The sequence below is a fragment of the Molothrus ater genome, chromosome 27 (genome assembly GCF_012460135.2).
Source record: "Molothrus ater isolate BHLD 08-10-18 breed brown headed cowbird chromosome 27, BPBGC_Mater_1.1, whole genome shotgun sequence".
NCBI classification, from domain to species: domain Eukaryota; kingdom Metazoa; phylum Chordata; class Aves; order Passeriformes; family Icteridae; genus Molothrus; species Molothrus ater.
In genome coordinates this window covers 2,050,920-2,074,242 of record NC_050504.2, presented here as the reverse complement: position 1 = coordinate 2,074,242, position 23,323 = coordinate 2,050,920, and the positions used below count along the sequence as shown (strand labels likewise).

At 51.7% G+C, this 23,323-nt stretch overlaps 5 protein-coding genes and 1 pseudogene across 5 annotated transcripts; 3 read left to right on the top strand and 3 right to left on the bottom strand.

Moving 5' to 3' along the window:
* Window positions 1–1,125: 1,125 nt before the first annotated feature.
* LOC118696476 (feather keratin 1-like) lies at window positions 1,126–2,538 on the top strand. The gene is made up of 3 exons (XM_036398643.1): window positions 1,126–1,130; window positions 1,756–1,864; window positions 2,230–2,538. The coding sequence occupies exons 1-3, from the start codon at window positions 1,126–1,128 to the stop codon at window positions 2,536–2,538; spliced, it is 423 nt and encodes a 140-aa protein (XP_036254536.1).
* A 3,074-nt stretch (window positions 2,539–5,612) lies between these two features.
* Window positions 5,613–6,324, bottom strand: LOC129046953 (feather keratin 1-like). The gene is made up of 2 exons (XM_054517458.1): window positions 6,278–6,324; window positions 5,613–5,939 (listed from the first exon to the last, which is right to left on the bottom strand). Exon 2 carries the CDS (start codon window positions 5,916–5,918, stop codon window positions 5,613–5,615), a length of 306 nt encoding a protein of 101 aa, XP_054373433.1. The 5' UTR covers window positions 5,919–5,939; window positions 6,278–6,324.
* Window positions 6,325–9,311: 2,987 nt separating this feature from the next.
* LOC118696617 (feather keratin 2-like) lies at window positions 9,312–10,011 on the top strand. Its single transcript, XM_036398837.2, has 2 exons — window positions 9,312–9,355; window positions 9,694–10,011. The coding sequence occupies exon 2, from the start codon at window positions 9,715–9,717 to the stop codon at window positions 10,009–10,011; it is 297 nt and encodes a 98-aa protein (XP_036254730.1). The 5' UTR covers window positions 9,312–9,355; window positions 9,694–9,714.
* Window positions 10,012–13,085: 3,074 nt separating this feature from the next.
* Window positions 13,086–14,498, bottom strand: LOC118696626 (feather keratin 1-like). The gene is made up of 3 exons (XM_036398851.1): window positions 14,494–14,498; window positions 13,760–13,868; window positions 13,086–13,394 (listed from the first exon to the last, which is right to left on the bottom strand). Exons 1-3 carry the CDS (start codon window positions 14,496–14,498, stop codon window positions 13,086–13,088), a joined length of 423 nt encoding a protein of 140 aa, XP_036254744.1.
* A 436-nt stretch (window positions 14,499–14,934) lies between these two features.
* On the top strand, window positions 14,935–16,256 carry LOC129046946 (feather keratin 1-like; annotated as a pseudogene).
* A 3,035-nt stretch (window positions 16,257–19,291) lies between these two features.
* LOC118696475 (feather keratin 1-like) lies at window positions 19,292–23,024 on the bottom strand. Its single transcript, XM_054517456.1, has 3 exons — window positions 23,000–23,024; window positions 20,013–20,050; window positions 19,292–19,600 (listed from the first exon to the last, which is right to left on the bottom strand). Exons 1-3 carry the CDS (start codon window positions 23,022–23,024, stop codon window positions 19,292–19,294), a joined length of 372 nt encoding a protein of 123 aa, XP_054373431.1.
* Between the last annotated feature and the right edge of the window lie 299 nt (window positions 23,025–23,323).

Here is a 23,323-nt window from a genome sequence, read left to right as displayed (position 1 = left end):
AAGGAGGACAAGAAGAAAGTCTTCAAAACTCACCTTGTTCCCAACAAGATGGAGCTGAAGGAGTGGATGAGAGAGTGAGGAGAAGATGCTGCTTTTATACTGCTCCTGCACCGCCCCAGGCCCTCTGTCACTGCACAAGGACAGTAATTTTCCTACAGCCCTGCCTCCCAAGGAAAATATCTTCCCTGATGCCACAGGTTGTGCTTTTGTTTCCATCAGCTCTGCCATTATAATTTCCTCATTTCTTACGTGACTAATTGGCCTCCAAGGATTATTTCAAGCACTGAGATGAAAGACCCAAGGTTTCTCTGGGCAGTGACACATCAGGACGTGCAGAAGATGAGTTGCACATGCTGGAGGGGTCTGTGCAGACAGTTGACACCTATTTAGGAAATATGCTCTGGTTGTTTTCTACCCTCTTTGCAGGCAGCTGAACATCCCCTCCCTGTCTTCTCCTCTTGTGTCAGTTTGTTTGGCAAGGCTGTCCCCTCTCATGCCTGCATTGTGGGGTTACCAATGTGTGCCACCAGCAGTTGTGAGGGAAAATAACTTTGCTCTCCTGAACACCAGGATTCCTTGAGATGCCTCATGGAGCTGGGTCCCTTTTCACTCTCATAGAGGTGTGTGGAGGTTCAGAAAATACCTTGCTCTTCCCATTTTCCCCAGATCACCCTACACTTTGGCCCCATACTAGCCAAGGATGCTTTTCCAAACCAAGCTAATTGTCCTGAGAGCCCCCTGAGCTGTGGGAGTGATGGTAACAAGTTCATGCTGAGGGCAATTTCTGTTTGAGCTGCCTGGAGCTCTGTACAAGGAACAGCCCAGTGACTGAAGATGGTTTGGCTGAGGTGTGGATGGAGCTGCCCTTGCTGGAGGGGAATTCAGCAGTGTTGGCTCATGGGCTGCCCACAGCACATCACAAGGCCAACCCAAAATTACACTGTGACTCCCCACAGGTAGAGAGAGTCTCCCCCTGGAAATTTGCCTACTCAAGGCATTCCCTTGCCCTCCTGCGATGCTCCCCAGCTGCCTCCATGTCTGCAGGGCAGGGAAGTGCAGCCCTGCTTGATGTGGTTTGAGAGCTGGGCCCTTCTGAGCACATCCCCTCCCTGAGCATCCCCAGGCATGCGGTACCACAGGGTCCTTCCAGCTCTCACTCACTCGGGAGCTGGGCATGATTCAACTTCTCTGAAAGGTGAAACATGCCCAGGTGCTGATTTGTGCTCCAGGCTGAGGCAGCCTTTGGGTCAGGGGAAACGAAGCATGAAGAAGCACTAATGGCAGAAGTCATGTCATGTAAAGCCAAGGGATGTGTCCCAGATGGTGGGGAGATGCTTTCCACAAACCTTTAGCTCTGTAAAACATTCAGGAGAGCCTCCCCACCACAGCCTGAGAGAAGCCTCAGGCCATGAAGATGAGGCCAGTGCCTCCCTTCTACCCTCTGCTTGTATGGGTTGGCTTTTCTCAGGCTATCCTTGACTTGGAGCTCACTCACTGCAATTACAAACAGAACTTCACTGTCTCAAGCCAACATCTGCCTGCCCAGGACCCCTCCTGTACCTCTGCACTCACTGGCATGACTCTTCATGGGGTATCTTCAAGTTGTGGCACATGAAAGGATCATGCAAGGCAGAGCAGGAATGTCAGCAATGAGGAAATGAAATGGCAGCGTTGACAGAAACAAAAGCACAACCTGTGGCATTAGGGAGGATATTTTGCTATGGTGATGAGTCTGTAGGAAAATTCCTGCCTTAGTGAAGTGACTGTGGGCCAGGGGCAGTGCAGGAGCAGTATAAAAGCAGCACCTTCTCCTCACTCTCACATCCAGTCCTCTTGTCTCCATCTCCATCTTATTGAGAACAAGGTAAGGTTGAAGATTTTTCTCCTCTCACTCCTTCTATTCTCCCTCCTGTTTTCTGGATGCACCTGCCCCTTTGTTCTATGCCAGGTCACAGACCCGCTTATGGTGGGAGAGGGACAGGAACAGAAAGTGTGCACAGGGAGGGTTTGGGACACAGCTGAAGTGAGTGATGGGATAGGTGGGATTACCCTGGGCTTGGTTGCTCTTGGCTTGGAACTTCTTTGGCTAAATGGAAGAAGAAGCCGGTGGGCATCAATACAACACCTCCAGCTCTTGTTCCCATCTTGGCTTGAGAGTGTAGCTGCATAGTGTGGTGATGGGTTGCTCTTCAAAAACCCCTCATGACTTTTTTTTTCCCTCTCTCTCAGGTGCATCTGCAGCCCCAAGCCATGTCCTGCTACACCCGGTGCCAGCCCTGTGGCCCCACCCCGCTGGGCAGCAGCTGCAATGAGCCCTGTGTCAGGCAGTGCCAGGACTCCACCGTCTTCATCCAGCCCTCGCCCGTGGTGGTGACCCTGCCTGGGCCCATCCTCAGCTCCTTCCCCCAGAACACCGCCGTGGGATCCTCCACCTCTGCTGCTGTTGGCAGCATCCTCAGCTCTCAGGGAGTGCCCATCAGCTCTGGGGGCTTTGGCCTCTCTGGCCTGGGCAGTGGCCTCTGTGGCCTCCCCTGCTGAAACTGCTCCACCTGGGAGTCTCCACCTGGATCCCCCTCTCCTTCCTCTTTTGACCCATTAAAGCTCTGCTGCATCCCAGCCTGTGCCTCTGTGTCATCCTTTGCCCTGCAGACACTCTCCCAAGGCAGAGATGTTGCCCCAGGGATGTTTTTGGGGAGTGTTGTTGGGGCTGGTTTTGCACTGGCTGTCAACACAGGCTGGCATTGGGAGTGCTCAGTGTGCACTGAGGGACCCTCTGGGTTCTGAGTTTCCTTGTCTCAATGGATCTGAAAAGAATGGTAAAATCCCAGGATGGGTTGGCTTGGAAAGGACCTCAAAGCTCATCCAGTTCCATCCCCTCTCATGGGCAGGGACAACTTACACGATCCCAGATTGCTGCAAGCCCCATCTCAGCCTGGCCTTGAACGCCTCCAGGGATCCAGGGGCAGCCACAGCTTCTCTGGGCACCCTGTGCCAGGTCCTGTCCACCATTGTTATAAAGAATTGCTTCTTGATATACAGTCTAAATTTACTTTCTGTTAGTGCGAAGCCATTCCCCTTGTCCTGTCACTACACATATTCTTGTAAATTGTCTCTCTCCATCTTGACTGTGGATTCCCTTCAGGTACTGCAAGACCACAATTACATCAGCCGAAATCTTTTCCTGAGTGCTCAGTGTGCACTGAGTGACCCTCTGGGTTTTGAGTTTCTCTGCCTCTTTCCATCAGAATGGAATTTCTGGAAAGGGTTCAGTGGCTACCTTGTACTTCACACACTTTCTCATTGTCTCTCAGTCAGCTCAGCGCTGCATTGGAGGTACCAAGCAGTGAATGTGTTGCTGCAAGGACACAGCTTCCAGCTTCCCATCAGGTGCCAGGCAAACCCTTCCTATCAGTACTGTGCCACTGTACCAGTCACTCAAAGTTCCACTAAAACTCACCCTGAACACTTCCCATGATGGGACATGCCATTTTCCATTTCCCACCGCATCATTAACTTCTTCCTTATGTCCCACCTACATCTACCCTATTTCAGTTTAAAAGTGTTGCTCCTTGCCCAGTCACTGCAGGCCTTGATATAATATCTCTCTCCAGCTTCCTTTTCTCTCCCCTTTACATATTGAAATGCTGCAATAAGGTCTCCCCAGAGCCTGCCTGAAAAAACTCAAGTCCCTCAGCCTTTCTCCATGGCAGGGACAATGCATCTGTGTGATCATTTCTGCAGCCCTTGTCTGGAGCTGCTCTAACAGGTCCATGCCTATTTTGAATTGAGGACTCCAGACTGGATTCAGGGTTCCAGGAAGGGTCTAACAAGAGCTGACCTGCTGGCTGTGTTTCTGTTTGTGCAGACCAAGACATGACTGAAGTTCTGCATGTCAAGAACACATTGCTGGCCCATGTCCAATTTTTCTACCTCCATGATTTCTGGTTCCTTCTCTGCAGGGCTGGTCTCAACCATTTCTCTTCCAGTGCTGGCCTTGTTGAAGTTCCTGAGTTTCACATGGGACCATTCTCAAATCTGCCAAGATCCCTCTGAATTGAAACACTTTCCTCAAGCCTCAGCTTGGTGACATTCACTTGTTGAGTGTCCACTCAGTCCCACTATCTATGTTATTGCTGACCATGTTAACAAATATTGGTCCCTGTACTGATCCCTGATGGACACCACTCATCACTGGTTTCCACTTGGACATTGAGCCCATGAGTATAAATCCTTGGATGCTCCCAGAATTCTCTTGAAAATGTCTCTCTGTGACTTGCAGATGAGGAAGGAAGCCATGACTCCCCAACTGATCCTCTGACCATCAGATCCAGCTTTGCCCAAACCTCCCTCCTGGCCTTGGAGCCCATTCTGCAGAAGGACAAATGACCTCAGCTGACAAAAGGGCTGTTCCTGGTCATGTAGAATCATAGAATCACTTAGGTATGAAAAGACCTTTAAGATTAAGGGGTCCAACCATTAACCCAGCTCTTCCAAGCCCAACACTAAACCATGTCCCCAAGTGTCACAACTAAGTATCGTTTAAATCCCTCCAGGGATGGTGATTCCACCACAGCACTGGGCACATATAATACCATGCTTAGCAATAAATCTATGGACAGTCTTCCCAGAGTAGCCATTCTTTGGACACTGCTTAGGCATTGATCTGCTGCAGCCACATGATTGCCTTGGAACCACTTGGTTTTCTCTTTTTTCTCCCATTGCTGCACAGAATGTCCTGCTCTTGACACCAGGGTGTGTCACGCTCTTGCTTTTCCAATTTCCCCCCTTCCCACTGGCTCAGCAGATGATGAGGACACTGCTCAGTGCTTAGTGCTGCTCATAACACCACAAGGACCCACCTGCAGTGCTTGTCCTCTTTGCCCTGCTCCTTCCTTGTCTCTGCCCAGGGCTTCCTAGGAAAGTTTTTGGAGAGATGGTGGCAGGAAAAGACAGTGGGAAGGAAGAGAGACAGCAGGTGTGGGCTGAGTGACTCAAAGGGCTGTCCAGAAGCAGCTGAGGGAGGGCTGGACTGCTGCAGGACACAGGAAATCGTCCTTGGAGTAGACAGGGCCAGAGAAGAGGATTGGTTCATTCTACCAGCTCCAAGCATAGCAAGAAGGATAGAAAGCAGCAATACCATAATAAAGCCGATTTAACTCTCCTGTCTTAAAAGGCATCCAAACACCTCCTAAATCTGTCACACAGAACCATCCCTGAGCAACACCTCATCCTTGGGAATCTTGGGAGAATGACAACAGGGAAAAGATGACACAGAGGCATGGGCTGGGATGCAAAAGAAATTTAATGAGTCAAAAGATGAGAACAAGGTCACACTGAGTGGAGGCCTCAGTGCAGAGAGCAGCAGGGGCAGCTCAGAATCTCAATCACATGGCTGTGGCAGAGATCCCAGCAAGTTCCACCTGCCTGATGCACAGAGGGAGCAGGGCCAGCGGGTGCTCCCCAGGATGGCTGTGTGGGACACACAGCCCAGGGAGCACAAGAAGCCACTCTGAGTGGTAGACAGAGCACTGATGCTCAATCCCTGGGCTTGTACCACCTGGGAGTCCCTGGATTCCTTCCCCAGGGAAGGAAGCTTCCAGTTTCCAGCAGCTTTAGCAGGGGAGGCTCCTCACGCCGCAGAGGCCACTGCCCAGGCCAGAGAGGCCAAAGCCCCCAGAGCTGATGGGCACTCCCTGAGAGCTGAGGATGCTGCCAACAGCAGCAGAGGTGGAGGATCCCACGGCGGTGTTCTGGGGGAAGGAGCTGAGGATGGGCCCAGGCAGGGTCACCACCACGGGCGAGGGCTGGATGAAGACGGTGGAGTCCTGGCACTGCCTGACACAGGGCTCATTGCAGCTGCTGCCCAGCGGGGTGGGGCCACAGGGCTGGCAGGGCTGGCACCGGGTGTAGCAGGACATGGCTGTGGGCTGCAGATGCACCTGAGAGAGAAGAGAGGAGCGGACCGTGAGGGGAGTTTTAAGAGCAGCCTCACCACACCAGGAGGGAGATCCTTTCTCTCAGCCCCTATGAGCACCACCATGAAGGCCAAAGCCAGGGACAACCCCTCCCAACCCACAGCTCAGGGGACACCTCAGTCTATATCCAGACTTTCTCCACAACACATCTCCCCTCTCCCAAGCAGCCTCAAGACACAGCAGGGAATAAGGACAGACATATCTGATCAGAAATCCCAGAGAATTACAAGGGGGAAGAGAAAAGGAAGGAGAAAGACCACAAGGAGAACCCAGAGGAAGACAAGAAAGGGCTCAAAACTCACCTTGTTCCCAACAAGATGGAGCTGAAGGAGTGGATGGGGGAGTGAGGAGAAGGTGCTGCTTTTATACTGCTCCTGCACCGCCCCAGGCCCATAGGCACTGCACAGGGCAGTAATTTTCCTACTCACTCATCTCCAAAGCAGACTGTCCTCCCAAATGCCCCAGGTTGTGCTTTGGTTTCTGTCAACGCTGCCATTTCATTTCTCCATTGCTGACATGGCCATTAGGCCACAGAGGATCTTTTGAAGTGTTGGCATGAGAGGCCTGAGGCTTTCCCGAGCACCATCACGTCAGTACAGGCAGAAGATGTGCCCCCACGTGCTCCAGAGGGCTGTGGCTGTGGGCAAATATGTGGGGAGTGTTTTTACAAACTCCTGTGTGGAAACATGGTCGTTCCTTCCCACCAAACAATCCCCTCCTGAGCACCTGAAGTCTTCCCTCAGTGTGGGCGTGCTGCATCCCTGTCCCTTCTGCTGCCTCCCTGCTCAGGCCACAGCTCACTGGGCATTGCCTCTCTGGGCAGGTTTGGTGCATTGCTGGTTTCAAATGGCTTTGCCCAAGGAAATCTTCTCCTTCAGGGAAGACATCTCCTGGTTGATTTGGCACAGTTGTCTCCTCTCATTGCCATCTCCGGGGGACCCCAGCCTGTGCTGTCCACAGGCTTGTGGAAGGAGGTTGTTGTCCTCCCTAATCCTGTGATTCCTGAAGAAGTTCTTTAGGGTTGGGCCTCACCGTCCTCTCTGTCAGAGGCGTCTGTTGGCAATTTCCTGCATGTTTTGTACCATAATCTGCAGGACACACAAGCACAGGACACTTTTTCAAAACACATTGTCAATGCTGCAAGAATCCCCGACCTGTGAGGGAGCTGCTAAGCATCCCTTTTTCACTGAGCATTGCCTCTCTGGGAGGTTTGGTGCTGGTTTCAAATGGCTTTGCCCAAGGAAATCTTCTCCTTCAGGGAAGACTTCTCCTGGTTTATTTGGCAGAATTGTCTCTTCTCACTGCCATCTCTGGGGCACCCCAACCTGTGCTGTCAGCAGGCTTGTGGAAGGAGAGCACTGTCCTATCAAAAACCTCTTGATCACCCAACAAATCCTGTGGGCTCAGGTGCCTCAGCTCTCACCACCTCAGGGATATATTGGCTCTTGGGACATCACTCTCTTTCTCCCCTCTCCTCACCCCATGATGCATTTTGGCTGCACCCTGACCTGGGGGACGCACAAAATCCTCCCCACTTTTTCAAAACTCACTGTCAGTGCTGAGAACACCCCAGTGCTGCCAAGCTGGTCAGGCTGAGGGCAATGGCCTTTGGTGTGATGGTGTTCTCTGGGGTTTTTGAATGAGGGAAGAGACGGAGATCTGACTCCATGTTACAGAAGGCTTGATTTATTATTTTATATATTACATTAAAACTATACTAGAAGAATAGAAGAAAAGGTTTCATCAGAAGGCTAGCTAAGCTAAGAATAGAAAAGGAATGATAACAAAGGTTTGTGTCTCGGACAGAGGGTCTGAGCCAGCTGGGCTGTGATTGGTCATTAATTACAAACAACCACATGAGCCCAATCCCAGATGCACCTGTTGCATTCCACAGCAGCAGATAACCATTGGTTACATTTTGTTCCTCAGGCCTCTCAGCTTCTCAGGAGGGAAAAATCCTAAGGAAAGGATTTTTCATAAGAAGATGTCTGTGACACTTTGGGGTTGCCTGCTGGGGTGTGGGGACAGGCCTGTGCATGAAGATGGCTGTCCTGGAAAAGAAGTGGAGTTGCCCAAAGGATTGAGGCCTGGCAGGATCCTGAGGCCTGGCAGGACCCTGCAGTGCCACATGCCTGGGGATGCTCAGGGAGGGGATGTGCTCAGAAAAGCCCTGGCTACAAAACCTGCTCTGAAAATACACCATGGACTGATGCACTGCCCTGCCCTGCAGACATGGAGGCAGCTGGGATGCATCCCAGAGGGCAAGGGAATGCCTTCAGTAGGCAAATTTCCAGGGGGAGACTCTCCCTACCAGTGGCAAGTCATGCTCTAATTTTGGGTTGGCTGTGTGTCAGCCTTTTGGTGTGAGGCCAAGGCAGGAGGGTGTGATGTCTGCAGGGCTGTCCAAGGCAGGGCTGAGTCCCCCTCCAGCAGGGGCAGCTCCATCCTAGCCCAGGGAAAAGGGATGCTTGGCAGCTCCCTCACAGGTCAGAGATTCTTGCAGGATTGACAATGTGTATTGAAAAGGTGGCCTGTGCTTGTGTGTCCTGCAGATTTTGGTACAAAATCATGCAGGAAATTGTGTTGTGGGGTGAGGAGAGAGGGAAGAACATGGTGATATCTTGGGAGCCAACAGACGCCTCTGACAGAGAGGACAGTGAGGCCCAACCCTAAAGAACTTCTTCAGGAATCACAGGATTAGGGAGGACAACAACCTCCTTCCACAAGCCTGTGGACAGCACAGGCTGGGGTCCCCCAGAGATGACTGTGACAGGAGACAACTGTGCCAAATCAACCAGGAGATGTCTTCCCTGAAGGAGATTTCCTTGGGCAAAGCCATTTGAAACCAGCAATGCACCAAACCTGCCCAGAGAGGCAATGCCCAGTGAGCTGTGGCCTGAGCAGGGAGGCAGCAGAAGGGACAGGGATGCAGCACGCCCACACTGAGGGAAGACTTCAGGTGCTCAGGAGGGGATTGTTTGGTGGGAAGGAACGACCATGTTTCCACACAGGAGTTTGTAAAAACACTCCCCACATACTTGCCCACAGCCACAGCCCTCTGGAGCACGTGGGGGCACATCTGCCTGTACTGACGTGATGGTGCTCGGGAAAGCCTCAGGCCTCTCATGCCAACACTTCAAAAGATCCTCTGTGGCCTAATGGCCATGTCAGCAATGGGGAAATGAAATGGCAGCGTTGACAGAAACCAGAGCACAACCTGGGGCATTTGGGAGGACAGTCTGCTTTGGAGATGAGTGAGTAGGAAAATTATTGCCCTGTGCAGTGCCTGTGGGCCTGGGGCGGTGCAGGAGCAGTATAAAAGCAGCATCTTCTCCTCACTCTCCCATCCACTCCTTCAGCTCCATCTTGTTGGGAACAAGGTGAGTTTTGAGCCCTTTCTTGTCTTCCTCTGGGTTCTCCTTGTGCTCTTTCTCCTTCCTTTTCTCTTCCCCCTTGTAATTCTCTGGGATTTCTGATCAGATATGTCTGTCCTTGTTCCCTGCTGTGTCTTGAGGCTGCTTGGGAGAGGGGAGATGTGTTGTGGAGAAAGTCTGGATATAGACTGAGGTGTCTCCTGAGCTGTGGGTTGGGAGGGGTTGTCCCTGGCTTTGGCCTTCATGGTGGTGCTCATAGGGGCTGAGAGAAAGGATCTCCCTCCTGGTGTGGTGAGGCTGCTCTTAAAACTCCCCTCACGGTCTGCTCCTCTCTTCTCTCTCAGGTGCATCTGCAGCCCACAGCCATGTCCTGCTACACCCGGTGCCAGCCCTGTGGCCCCACCCCGCTGGGCAGCAGCTGCAATGAGCCCTGTGTCAGGCAGTGCCAGGACTCCACCGTCTTCATCCAGCCCTTGCCCGTGGTGGTGACCCTGCCTGGGCCCATCCTCAGCTCCTTCCCCCAGAACACCGCCGTGGGATCCTCCACCTCTGCTGCTGTTGGCAGCATCCTCAGCTCTCAGGGAGTGCCCATCAGCTCGGGGGGCTTTGGCCTCTCTGGCCTGGGCAGTGGCCTCTGTGGCGTGAGGAGCCTCCCCTGCTAAAGCTGCTGGAAAGTGGAAGCTTCCTTCCCTGGGGAAGGAATCCAGGGACTCCCAGGTGGTACAAGCCCAGGGATTGAGCATCAGTGCTCTGTCTACCACTCAGAGTGACTTCTTGTGCTCCCTGGGCTGTGTGTCCCACACAGCCATCCTGGGGAGCACCCGCTGGCCCTGCTCCCTCTGTGCATCAGGCAGGTGGAACCTGCTGGGATCTCTGCCACAGCCATGTGATTGAGATTCTGAGCTGCCCCTGCTGCTCTCTGCACTGAGGCCTCCACTCAGCGTGACCTTGTTCTCATCTTTTGACTCATTAAATTTCTTTTGCATCCCAGCCCATGCCTCTGTGTCATCTTTTCCCTGTTGTCATTCTCCCAAGATTCCCAAGGATGAGGTGTTGCTCAGGGATGGTTCTGTGTGACAGATTTAGGAGGTGTTTGGATGCCTTTTAAGACAGGAGAGTTAAATCGGCTTTATTATGGTATTGCTGCTTTCTATCCTTCTTTCTATGCTTGGAGCTGGTAGAATGAACCAATCCTCTTCTCTGGCCCTGTCTACTCCAAGGATGATTTCCTGTGTCCTGCAGCAGTCCAGCCCTCCCTCAGCTGCTTCTGGACAGCCCTTTGAGTCACTCAGCCCACACCTGCTGTCTCTCTTCCTTCCCACTGTCTTTTCCTGCCACCATCTCTCCAAAAACTTTCCTAGGAAGCCCTGGGCAGAGACAAGGAAGGAGCAGGGCAAAGAGGACAAGCACTGCAGGTGGGTCCTTGTGGTGTTATGAGCAGCACTAAGCACTGAGCAGTGTCCTCATCATCTGCTGACCCAGTGGGAAGGGGGGAAATTGGAAAAGCAAGAGCGTGACACACCCTGGTGTCAAGAGCAGGACATTCTGTGCAGCAATGGGAGAAAAAAGAGAAAACCAAGTGGTTCCAAGGCAATCATGTGGCTGCAGCAGATCAATGCCTAAGCAGTGTCCAAAGAATGGCTACTCTGGGAAGACTGTCCATAGATTTATTGCTAAGCATGGTATTATATGTGCCCAGTGCTGTGGTGGAATCACCATCCCTGGAGGGATTTAAACGATATTTAGTTGTGACACTTGGGGACATGGTTTAGTGTTGGGCTTGGAAGAGCTGGGTTAATGGTTGGACCCCTTAATCTTAAAGGTCTTTTCATACCTAAGTGATTCTATGATTCTACATGACCAGGAACAGCCCTTTTGTCAGCTGAGGTCATTTGTCCTTCTGCAGAATGGGCTCCAAGGCCAGGAGGGAGGTTTGGGCAAAGCTGGATCTGATGGTCAGAGGATCAGTTGGGGAGTCATGGCTTCCTTCCTCATCTGCAAGTCACAGAGAGACATTTTCAAGAGAATTCTGGGAGCATCCAAGGATTTATACTCATGGGCTCAATGTCCAAGTGGAAACCAGTGATGAGTGGTGTCCATCAGGGATCAGTACAGGGACCAATATTTGTTAACATGGTCATCAATAACATAGATAGTGGGACTGAGTGGACACTCAACAAGTGAATGTCACCAAGCTGAAGCTTGAGGAAAGTGTTTCAATTCAGAGGGATCTTGGCAGATTTGAGAATGGTCCCATGTGAAACTCAGGAACTTCAACAAGGCCAGCACTGGAAGAGAAATGGTTGAGACCAGCCCTGCAGAGAAGGAACCAGAAATCACGGAGGTAGAAAAATTGGACATGGGCCAGCAATGTGTTCTTGACATGCAGAAATTCAGTCATGTCTTGGTCTGCACAAACAGAAACACAGCCAGCAGGTCAGCTCTTGTTAGACCCTTCCTGGAACCCTGAATCCAGTCTGGAGTCCTCAATTCAAAATAGGCATGGACCTGTTAGAGCAGCTCCAGACAAGGGCTGCAGAAATGATCACACAGATGCATTGTCCCTGCCATGGAGAAAGGCTGAGGGACTTGAGTTTTTTCAGGCAGGCTCTGGGGACACCTTATTGCAGCATTTCAATATGTAAAGGGGAGAGAAAAGGAAGCTGGAGAGAGATATTATATCAAGGCCTGCAGTGACTGGGCAAGGAGCAACACTTTTAAACTGAAATAGGGTAGATGTAGGTGGGACATAAGGAAGAAGTTAATGATGCGGTGGGAAATGGAAAATGGCATGTCCCATCATGGGAAGTGTTCAGGGTGAGTTTTAGTGGAACTTTGAGTGACTGGTACAGTGGCACAGTACTGATAGGAAGGGTTTGCCTGGCACCTGATGGGAAGCTGGAAGCTGTGTCCTTGCAGCAACACATTCACTGCTTGGTACCTCCAATGCAGCGCTGAGCTGACTGAGAGACAATGAGAAAGTGTGTGAAGTACAAGGTAGCCACTGAACTCTTTCCAGAAATTCCATTCTGATGCAAAGAGGCAGAGAAACTCAAAACCCAGAGGGTCACTCAGTGCACACTGAGCACTCAGGAAAAGATTTCGGCTGATGTAATTGTGGTCTTGCAGTACCTGAAGGGAATCCACAGTCAAGATGGAGAGAGACTATTTACAAGAATATGTGTAGTGACAGGACAAGGGGAATGGCTTCACACTAACAGAAAGTAAATTTAGACTGTATATCAAGAAGCAATCCTTTATAACAAGGGTGGGGAGGACCTGGCACAGGGTGCCCAGAGAAGCTGTGGCTGCCCCTGGATCCCTGGATGTGTTCAAGGCCAGGCTGAGATGGGGCTTGCAGCAATCTGGGATCGTGTAAGTTGTCCCTGCCCATGAGAGGGGATGGAACTGGATGAGCTTTGAGGTCCTTTCCAAGCCAACCCATCCTGGGATTTTACCATTCTTTTCAGATCCATTGAGACAAGGAAATTCAGAACCCAGAGGGTCCCTCAGTGCACACTGAGCACTCCCAATGCCAGCCTGTGTTGACAGCCAGTGCAAAACCAGCCCCAACAACACCCCCCAAAAACACCCCTGGGGCAACATCTCTGCCTTGGGAGAGTGTCTGCAGGGCAAAGGATGACACAGAGGCACAGGCTGGGATGCAGCAGAGCTTTAATGGGTCAAAAGAGGGAGGAGAGGGGGATCCAGGTGGAGACTCCCAGGTGGAGCAGATTCAGCAGGGGAGGCCACAGAGGCCACTGCCCAGGCCAGAGAGGCCAAAGCCCCCCGAGCTGATGGGCACTCCCTGAGAGCTGAGGATGCTGCCAACAGCAGCAGAGCTGGAGGATCCCACGGCGGTGTTCTGGGGGAAGGAGCTGAGGATGGGCCCAGGCAGGGTCACCACCACGGGCGAGGGCTGGATGAAGACGGTGGAGTCCTGGCACTGCCTGACACAGGGCTCATTGCAGCTGCTGCCCAGCGGGGTGGGGCCACAGGGCTGGCACCGGGTGTAGCAGGACATGGCTGTGGGCTGCAGATGCACCTGGGAGAGACGGAAGGGAAAAGTCATGAGGGGTTTTTGAAGAGCAACTCATCACCCCACCATGCAGCTACACTCTCAAGCCAAGATGGGAACAAGAGCTGGAGCTGTTGTATTGATGCCCACCGGCTTCTTCTTCCATTTAGCCAAAGAAGTTCCCTGCCAAGAGCAACCAAGCCCAGGGTAATCCCACCTATCCCATCCCTCACTTCAGCTGTGTCCCAAGTTCTCCCTGTGCACACTTTCTGTTCCTGTCCCTCTCCCACCATAAGCAGCCCTGTGACCTGGCATAGAACAAAGGAGCAGGTACATCCAGAAAACAGGAGGGAGAATAGAAGCAGTGAGAGGAGAAAAATCTTCAACCTTACCTTGTTCTCAATAAGATGGAGACAGAGACAAGAGGATTGGATGTGAGAGTGAGGAGAAGGTGCTGCTTTTATACTGCTCCTGCACTGCCCCTGGCCCACAGTCACTTCACTAAGGCAGGAATTTTCCTACAGACTCATCACCATAGCAAAATATCCTCCCTAATGCCACAGGTTGTGCTTTTGTTTCTGTCAACGCTGCCATTTCATTTCCTCATTGCTGACATTCCTGCTCTGCCTTGCATGATCCTTTCATGTGCCACAACTTGAAGATACCCCATGAAGAGTCATGCCAGTGAGTGCAGAGGTACCAGAATGGTCCTGGGCAGGCAGATGTTGGCTTGGGACAGTGAAGTTCTGTTTGTAATTGCAGTGAGTGAGCTCCAAGTCAAGGATAGCCTGAGAAAAGCCAACCCATACAAGCAGAGGGTAGAAGGGAGGCACTGGCCTCATCTTCATGGCCTGAGGCTTCTCTCAGGCTGTGGTGGGGAGGCTCTCCTGAATGTTTTACAGAGCTAAAGGTTTGTGGAAAGCATCTCCCCACCATCTGGGACACATCCCTTGGCTTTACATGACATGACTTCTGCCATTAGTGCTTCTTCATGCTTCGTTTCCCCTGACCCAAAGGCTGCCTCAGCCTGGAGCACAAATCAGCACCTGGGCATGTTTCACCTTTCAGAGAAGTTGAATCATGCCCAGCTCCCGAGTGAGTGAGAGCTGGAAGGACCCTGTGGTACCGCATGCCTGGGGATGCTCAGGGAGGGGATGTGCTCAGAAGGGCCCAGCTCTCAAACCACATCAAGCAGGGCTGCACTTCCCTGCCCTGCAGACATGGAGGCAGCTGGGGAGCATCGCAGGAGGGCAAGGGAATGCCTTGAGTAGGCAAATTTCCAGGGGGAGACTCTCTCTACCTGTGGGGAGTCACAGTGTAATTTTGGGTTGGCCTTGTGATGTGCTGTGGGCAGCCCATGAGCCAACACTGCTGAATTCCCCTCCAGCAAGGGCAGCTCCATCCACACCTCAGCCAAACCATCTTCAGTCACTGGGCTGTTCCTTGTACAGAGCTCCAGGCAGCTCAAACAGAAATTGCCCTCAGCATGAACTTGTTACCATCACTCCCACAGCTCAGGGGGCTCTCAGGACAATTTGCTTGGTTTGGAAAAGCATCCTTGGCTAGTATGGGGCCAAAGTGTAGGGTGATCTGGGGAAAATGGGAAGAGCAAGGTATTTTCTGAACCTCCACACGCCTCTATGAGAGTGAAAAGGGACCCAGCTCCATGAGGCATCTCAAGGAATCCTGGTGTTCAGGAGAGCAAAGTTATTTTCCCTCACAACTGCTGGTGGCACACATTGGTAACCCCACAATGCAGGCATGAGAGGGGACAGCCTTGCCAAACAAACTGACACAAGAGGAGAAGACAGGGAGGGGATGTTCAGCTGCCTGCAAAGAGGGTAGAAAACAACCAGAGCATATTTCCTAAATAGGTGTCAACTGTCTGCACAGACCCCTCCAGCATGTGCAACTCATCTTCTGCACGTCCTGATGTGTCACTGCCCAGAAAAACCTTGGGTCTTTCATCTCAGTGCTTGAAATAATCCTTGGAGGCCTATTAGTCACGTAAGAAATGAGGAAATTAAAATGGCAGAGCTGATGGAAACAAAAGCACAACCTGTGGCATCAGGGAAGATATTTTCCTTGGGAGGCAGGTCTGTAGGAAAATTACTGTCCTTGTGCAGTGACAGAGGGCCTGGGGCGGTGCAGGAGCAGTATAAAAGCAGCATCTTCTCCTCACTCTCTCATCCACTCCTTCAGCTCCATCTTGTTGGGAACAAGGTGAGATTTGAAGACTTTCTTCTTGTCCTCCTTTTCTAGCTCTTATGGGGTGTCTCTGCAAATACCTCTCTGTCATATTCTGGGGCTCCAAGAATGCTTACTCTGGGAGAGGAAAGGATGAAGAAAATGGGGAGAGGAAAAGGTTCAGGCTTTGCAGAGACGTCTCTGGAGCAGTGGGCTATGTGGGGTCCTCCCTGGGCCTGCAATTCCTGTTGTGCTCTTCTGAGGGAAAGGAGATGCCTCTGGGATCCTGGTGAAGTCTTTATGGATGAGGAAAAGGGACTCCCTCATACAGGGGGGTGACACATTCCATTTGAAACATCCCTCATGCCTTGATTTTCCTTCCCTCTCTCTCAGGTGCACCTGCAGCCCCAAGCCATGTCCTGCTACACCCGGTGCCAGCCCTGTGGCCCCACCCCGCTGGGCAGCAGCTGCAATGAGCCCTGTGTCAGGCAGTGCCAGGACTCCACCGTCTTCATCCAGCCCTCGCCCGTGGTGGTGACCCTGCCTGGGCCCATCCTCAGCTCCTTCCCCCAGAACACCGCCGTGGGATCCTCCAGCTCTGCTGCTGTTGGCAGCATCCTCAGCTCTCAGGGAGTGCCCATCAGCTCTGGGGGCTTTGGCCTCTCTGGCCTGGGCAGTGGCCTCTGTGGCCTCCCCTGCTGAAACTGCTCCACCTGGGAGTCTCCACCTGGATCCCCCTCTCCTCCCTCTTTTGACCCATTAAAGCTCTGCTGCATCCCAGCCTGTGCCTCTGTGTCATCCTTTGCCCTGCAGACACTCTCCCAAGGCAGAGATGTTGCCCCAGGGATGTTTTTGGGGGGTGTTGTTGGGGCTGGTTTTGCACTGGCTGTCAACACAGGCTGGCATTGGGAGTGCTCAGTGTGCACTGAGGGACCCTCTGGGTTCTGAGTTTCCTTGTCTCAATGGATCTGAAAAGAATGGTAAAATCCCAGGATGGGTTGGCTTGGAAAGGACCTCAAAGCTCATCCAGTTCCATCCCCTCTCATGGGCAGGGACAACTTACACTATCCCAGATTGCTGCAAGCCCCATCTCAGCCTGGCCTTGAACGCCTCCAGGGATCCAGGGGCAGCCACAGCTTCTCTGGGCACCCTGTGCCAGGGCCTCCCCACCCTTGTTATAAAGGATTGCTTCTTGATATACAGTCTAAATTTACTCTCTGTCAGTGTGAAGCCATTCCCCTTCTCCTGTCACTACATATTCTTGTAAATTGTCTCTCTCCATCTTGACTGTAAATTCCCTTCAGGTACTGCAAGACCACAATTACATCACCCCAAAGCTTTTTCTCTCCAGGCTGAGCAACCCCAATTCTCCCAGCCCTTCCTCACAGCAGAGCTGCTCCATCCCTCTGACAATCTCAGATTCCTCTGGACTCGCTCCAACAGCTCCACGTCCTTCCTGTGCTGGGACCCCTGAGTTGGAGGCAGCTCTGCAGGTGGGGTCTCACCTGTTCATGGCAGAATCCCCTCCCTTGTCCTGCTGTCCAAGCTGGTTTGGATGCAGCCCAGGACACAGTTGGCTCTCTGGGCTGCCAGAGCACAGTTCTGATTTGTGGCAGGCCTATCATCCCATAGGCACCCCAAAGTTCTTCTTGGATAGAATAGAATAGAATAGAATAGAATAGAATAGAATAGAATAGAATAGAATAGAATAGAATAGAATAGAATAACCCTAGAACTTAATAAAATTATCCTGCATAGTCCAGGGACAACCATGCACCTCTGTCCTCTTTAAGCTGAATGTTTGACACGTGTACTCAGCAGTGAATGAGTTACACACAAGACAAAGGACCAGTTTCCCATCAGGCTCCAGGAGGTCCCATCCTAACCACAGGATTCCCAAAAGGAGGGACACAGTGCAGTGGGCTGCCTTCTCACAGACTGTGTTCCCATGGAATCACAGATTGGGTTTGGTTGTGTTGCCCAGAAAATCAGATTTGTGACCCACTCCACAACAACTCAATAGTCACACACAGCACAGACATTGATTATTTATGTTAGAGATGCACAAGCCTGGGCGCTTGGTGGAATTCCTCAAATCAAGCATACCCACCAGACTTTTCATGCCATTATTTGTACTCAGAAATTCAGAGTTAGAAGCTTTCCAAGTACAGCTCTCTATTGGGATTGGGTGCTGAGTTCCATACAAGAGACACAACCCCAGCTCAGGAGAAGGCTCTTCACCTGGCCAGAGGGTCTTTTTGACCTGTAGGTGTGACTTTCAGTATTGCAATGAACAGAATTCAGCTATAGGATACATGGACCTTGAATATTCTGTCAGGTTAGCAATGTATGCATAGGCACACATCAACATCTTCATTTACTACATCCTTAAAAACTTCTTTTTCCATGGATGTCCCAGAGTAAGAGATGCTAACTGCAATCTGCTCCACTGGCACACAACATCTTGATTTGTTACTGTTGTGGTTTAGGGATGGTATTCTCCAATTTAGTAGTCTTGCTAAAAAAAAATCCACACCAACACTGGCTTCCCCTTCCCTTCCAGCTGGAAGCACAAAAGTCAAAGATCAAAGGTTGAGATAAGAACAATTTACTGGAAACAGCCATGAGACAAGAAAACAAACAGTAACAGCTACAATATTAATACCAAAAGCTATGAGACTAAGAAATTATTTTCAGGAAAGTGAAACAATTTCAGGTGGTTTCACCCTTCTTCAGGGTTTTTCCCACTGGGAGGAACAGCCTTCTTCCTGGAAGCAAGAGAATAAATATGGAAAGGACATGAGCTGGAATGATAACATGGAGGTCTTGCCCATGCCCCCTCCTGCTCACCTGGGCCAAACCAGGACAATTACATCTTTAAGGTTTTTATTCCCTGATGTCCCTGACTAGGGGAGGCAGCTGCTGCCTGTTCTGCTGGTTAGGGCTCCTTTTTTACTGAATTAGGCTGGAAAGTACAGTAAGATCTTTGTTGTGGCTTGACCATGGTATTCTCCATTTAATGTTTCAAATAAAGCCATGTGCTGCTCTCACCCCTTCCACTCCTTCTGTGGAGGGCTGTGGAGGAGAATTGTAGGCACAAAAACCAAATATCACAGGCTTAGATAAGTACAATTTACTGGAAGCAGCAATTAGATGTCAGTAGAGAAAATTAGAAAATGGAGTTTCCTATTGCATCATTAAGAATATTTAAAGTGAGCCTGTGTTAACACCCTGTGAACAACCATCCCCCACAATCCCTTCCCACAACCAGCACCGAGCAACACCTCTCATTTTGGGCATGTTGGGAGAGGATCTGCAGGGGAATAAATGAGAGGGAAACATGGACTGCGATGCAAAAGAACTTTATTGAGTCAAACCAGGAAAATTAGGTCAATCCAAGGTGAGGGGCCAATGCAGAGAGCACCAGGGGCAAACAACAGTCTGTTGTGTTTTGCAAGCAGGTGCCCACAAAGGAGTGCAGAGCCAGCAGTGCTCCCCAGGATGGCTGAGTGGGACTCACAGCCCCGGGGAGCACAAGGGAACAAGGACACAGGAGGGAAAGGAGAGAGTGGCAGGGGACAGAGGCAGGCCTGGGCTGTGCTTGCCAAGAGCCCAGGCTGGCCCTGTCCCTCTGCAAGGGCTGCAGGGCTTGCTCAGCCCCTCAGGAAGCACCAAGGCCATGCTGCGTGCCCAGGGCGGTTCCATCCTGGAGTGCCTGGGTTCCTTCCCCAGCAGCTTCAGCAGGGGAGGCCACAGAGGCCACTGCCCAGGCCAGAGAGGCCAAAGCCCCCAGAGCTGATGGGCACTCCCTGAGAGCTGAGGATGCTGCCAACAGCAGCAGAGGTGGAGGATCCCACGGCGGTGTTCTGGGGGAAGGAGCTGAGGATGGGCCCAGGCAGGGTCACCACCACGGGCGAGGGCTGGATGAAGACGGTGGAGTCCTGGCACTGCCTGACACAGGGCTCATTGCAGCTGCTGCCCAGCGGGGTGGGGCCACAGGGCTGGCACCGGGTGTAGCAGGACATGGCTGTGGGCTGCAGGTGCACCTGGGAGATAAAGAAGGGGGAAGCAGAGTTGACTGCACTATGTCAGTGCAGTCTGTTGGCACACCATGATGGAGAATAGCAAAGAGATGGAGAAGACAGCAGGAGGATGCTTAGAGAGACCCAACCCCTTCACTGTCTGCTCAGGCTCCCAAGAATCTCCTTAAGAGTGACCATGTGCAGGGACTTCCACACCTAGGCCAGAACTCACGAGAAATCACAGACAAAACCCAGCCTCTCCCCATGCACAACAGCTCAGGAAACAGCTCATCCAAAACCCAACCTCTTTCCATGAACAACTTCTGCCCCTTCCCTCTCCCATAACAAGCAGCTCTCAGCAACCCACATGGATTTAAAGCACAGAATGTGATCAGAAAGCCCAAAGGAGGAAGAAAAGCAAGGGCTTCAGACTCACCTTGATCCCAAGGAGATGGAGGTGAGAGGAGTGAATGAGAGAGCAAGGAGAAGGTCCCCCTTTTATACAGCTCCTGCACTGCCCCATTCCCCCAGGCACTGCACTAGGACAGTAATTTTCCAACACATTCACCTCCAAAGCAAAATATCCGCCCTAACGCCACACGCTGTGGTTTGATTTCCATCCAGGCTGCCATTTCATTTCCTCATTTCTGACATGCTTGCTCTGTGCTGCAGCTCCTTCCACGTGTGCCTGGCCAGGCCTGAGCACCCCCGGGATCAGAGGTGTCCCTGCAGGCACAGGAGGTGCCCCCAGGCCGGAGGGTCCCTGCAGGCAGGGGATGCTGGCTCAGGGCAGTGCCTTGCCCCTGGTGGCAGCTGCCTCTGCAGGGACAGCCCTACTGCCACATTTCTCTTCACAGAGAAAAGCAAGGCACAATTCTTCCAAGGGTTACAGGAAAGGGGAAGGTTCTTCAAGGCTTCTGGGTCTTGGACTTCATTTTAGTGTCCCAAGAAAAAACCTCCTGATATTGCTCAGAAAGTGGGGTAGGGAAAACCTCCCCTCCTGAGGAGGAGGATCAGCTGTGGGTGCATTTAAACAGAGTGGAGCAATGTAAGTGTGTGAGCTGGTGATGGGCACAGGAGTGTTGGTGTCAAAGAAAGCACCTCCAAGCCCCCTTTGGGAGGTGCCAGCAGTCAGGGAACGCTTCAAGTCAGGGTTAGGTCAGGGATTATTTGAGTACCAATGTACAGACCCTGGACTTCAAACATGCCAACTCTTCCACTCACATCTGGCAGGTCAGATGTGCCTTCACAGGCACCTGTGGAGAGATCAGACAAGCTGGCAGCATCTTATGGGGCACCTCGTGGATCAAAAAGACATGAAAAGTCAAGGCAAAACACAGGAAAACAGGAGGAGATGCTGATGGAAGGAGAGAATGGACACAAGGACTCATCTTCCTGGTGAAAAGACACCGGGCTGTGGAGGGGAGCTCTCCTGGAGGCTCAGGAGCTGAAAGAAGGGGTTTCAGAAAACACTGCCCCACTGCTGTGGGGTCAAAGCTTTTGACATCCTGAGGTCCAAAGCTCTGTAGCTTCTGCAGGGAATTGGGACTTTCTAATGCTCCAAATGCCTCCTCAGTATACAGAAAAACCCAGCTCCACTGGAAAGGGAAGGAAACCTCCTCCATTTCCCCACATGTGAGAGCTTTGGGGAAACTGCAGTGCCACATGCTTGGGGATGCTCAGGGAGGGGATGTGCTCAGAAAAGCCCTGGCTACAAAACCTGCTCTCAAAATACACCAATGACTGATGCACTGCCCTGCCCTGCAGACATGGAGGCAGCTGGGATGCATCCCAGAGGGCAAGGGAATGCCTTCAGTAGGCAAATTTCCAGGGGGAGACTCTCCCTACCAGTGGCAAGTCATGCTCTAATTTTGGGTTGGCTGTATGTCAGCCTTTTGGTGTGAGGCCAAGGCAGGAGGGTGTGATGTCTGCAGGGCTGTCCAAGGCAGGGCTGAGTCTCCCTCCAGCAAGGGTGTCACAGACATCTTTTATGAAAAATCCTTTCCTTAGGATTTTTTCTCCTGAGAAGCTGAGAGGCCTCAGGAACAAAAGGTAAACAATGGTTATCTGCTGCTGTGGAATGCAACAGGTGCAGCTGGGATTGGGCTCATGTGGTTGTTTCTAATTAATGGCCAATCACAGTCAGCTGGCTCAGACTCTCTGTCAGAGACACAAGCCTTTGTTATCATTCTTTGCTATTCTATTCTTAGCTAACCTTCTGATGAAATCCTTTCTTCTATTCTTTTAGTATAGTTTTAATATAGTATATATCATAAAATAATAAATCAGCCTTCTGAAACATGCAGTCAGATCCTCATCTCTCCCCTCATCCTAAGACCCCTGTGAACATGGTCACACAAGGGCAGCTCCATCCTGGCCCAGGGAAATGGGATGCTTGGCAGCTCCCTCACACATCACACGTGTTCTCAGTACTGACAGCATGTATTGGAAAAGTGGCCTGTGCTTGTTGTGTCATCCAGGTCAGGCTCCACATTGTGCAGCCAAAGGGCATCGTGGGTGAGGAGAGAGGGAGAACAAGGAATGGTCCAGACACCCAACACCTCCCTCACACATTGAGGAGCAACCCAATGGGTAAACCCAGTGATCTCTTTGAGACTCGATTCCTGCCAATGATCAGAGAATTAATGAATCACAGAATCAGAAGGATTGGTAAAGTGTGACGGTGTTCACAGGGGTCCGAGGATGAGGGAAGAGATGAGGATCCGACTCCATCTTTCAGGAGGCTTGAAAGACCTCCAAGATCATTGACTCCAGCCATTACTCATGTGTTCCTGCAAGAAAAATTGTTTGGCTTCTCATGCCTTAACATGAAAGGGATCTTCATGACCCAGTGGGGATGTCAGAAACGTGGAAATTAAATTATAGCATTGATGTAAACCAAAACACACCCTGTGGCATTAGGAAGGATATTTTGCTTTGGAGATGAGTCTGTAGGAAAATTGTTGCCCTGTGCACTTACTGTGAGCCTGGGGCAGTGCAGGAGCAGTATAAAAGGGGCTCATTCTCCTCACTCCCTCATCCACTCTTCCTCTCTCCATCTCCTTGAGAACAAGGTGAGTCTGAAGCTTTTTCTCATCCTTCTCCTCCTCTCGTGGGATTTCTCAGTCTATAAATGCTTTTTTTATCTTATATGGATTCTTGCCATGGGTGAGGGAAGGAGGCAGAAGGTGTAACATGGGGAAAGGCTGGGGCTTGTCTGAGGTGCTTCCAGAGCTATGGACCAGACAGGGATCTTCCTTGGGTAGCTCTTAGCAGGGCTCTTCTGAAGAAAGGAGAAGCCTGTGGGTCTCTCTATACAGCCCCTGGGCTTGTCTCCAGTTCATGCCTTTGGTCCCTCATGCTGGGGTGCCAGGCTGATCCTCACCCACTCCTTGTGCTCTGCTTTCCCCTTCTTTATCTCCCAGGTGCACCTGCAGCCCACAGCCATGTCCTGCTACACCCGGTGCCAGCCCTGTGGCCCCACCCCGCTGGGCAGCAGCTGCAATGAGCCCTGTGTCAGGCAGTGCCAGGACTCCACCGTCTTCATCCAGCCCTCGCCCGTGGTGGTGACCCTGCCTGGGCCCATCCTCAGCTCCTTCCCCCAGAACACCGCCGTGGGATCCTCCAGCTCTGCTGCTGTTGGCAGCATCCTCAGCTCTCAGGGAGTGCCCATCAGCTCTGGGGGCTTTGGCCTCTCTGGCCTGGGCAGTGGCCTCTGTGGCCTCCCCTGCTGAAGCTGCTGGGGAA

Excerpts from the sequence above, each read along its gene's own strand:
- LOC129046953 (XM_054517458.1), bottom strand. The coding sequence starts at position 5,918 with ATGTCCTGCTACACCCGGTGCCAGCCCTGCCAGCCCTGTGGCCCCACC.
- LOC118696626 (XM_036398851.1), bottom strand. Across the intron at positions 13,395-13,759 it reads TCCATCTTATTGAGAACAAG|GTGCATCTGCAGCCCACAGC; the intron begins GTAAGGTTGAAG and ends CGTCTCTCCCAG.
- LOC118696475 (XM_054517456.1), bottom strand. The coding sequence starts at position 23,024 with ATGGCTGTGGGCTGCAGGTGCACCT. Across the intron at positions 20,051-22,999 it reads TGTGGGCTGCAGGTGCACCT|TCATTCACTCCTCTCACCTC; the intron begins GGGAGATAAAGA and ends CTCCTTGCTCTC. Across the intron at positions 19,601-20,012 it reads TCCATCTCCTTGGGATCAAG|GTGCACCTGCAGCCCACAGC; the intron begins GTGAGTCTGAAG and ends TTTATCTCCCAG.
- LOC118696476 (XM_036398643.1), top strand. Across the intron at positions 1,865-2,229 it reads TCCATCTTATTGAGAACAAG|GTGCATCTGCAGCCCCAAGC; the intron begins GTAAGGTTGAAG and ends CCTCTCTCTCAG.
- LOC118696617 (XM_036398837.2), top strand. The coding sequence starts at position 9,715 with ATGTCCTGCTACACCCGGTGCCAGCCCTGTGGCCCCACCCCGCTGGGC.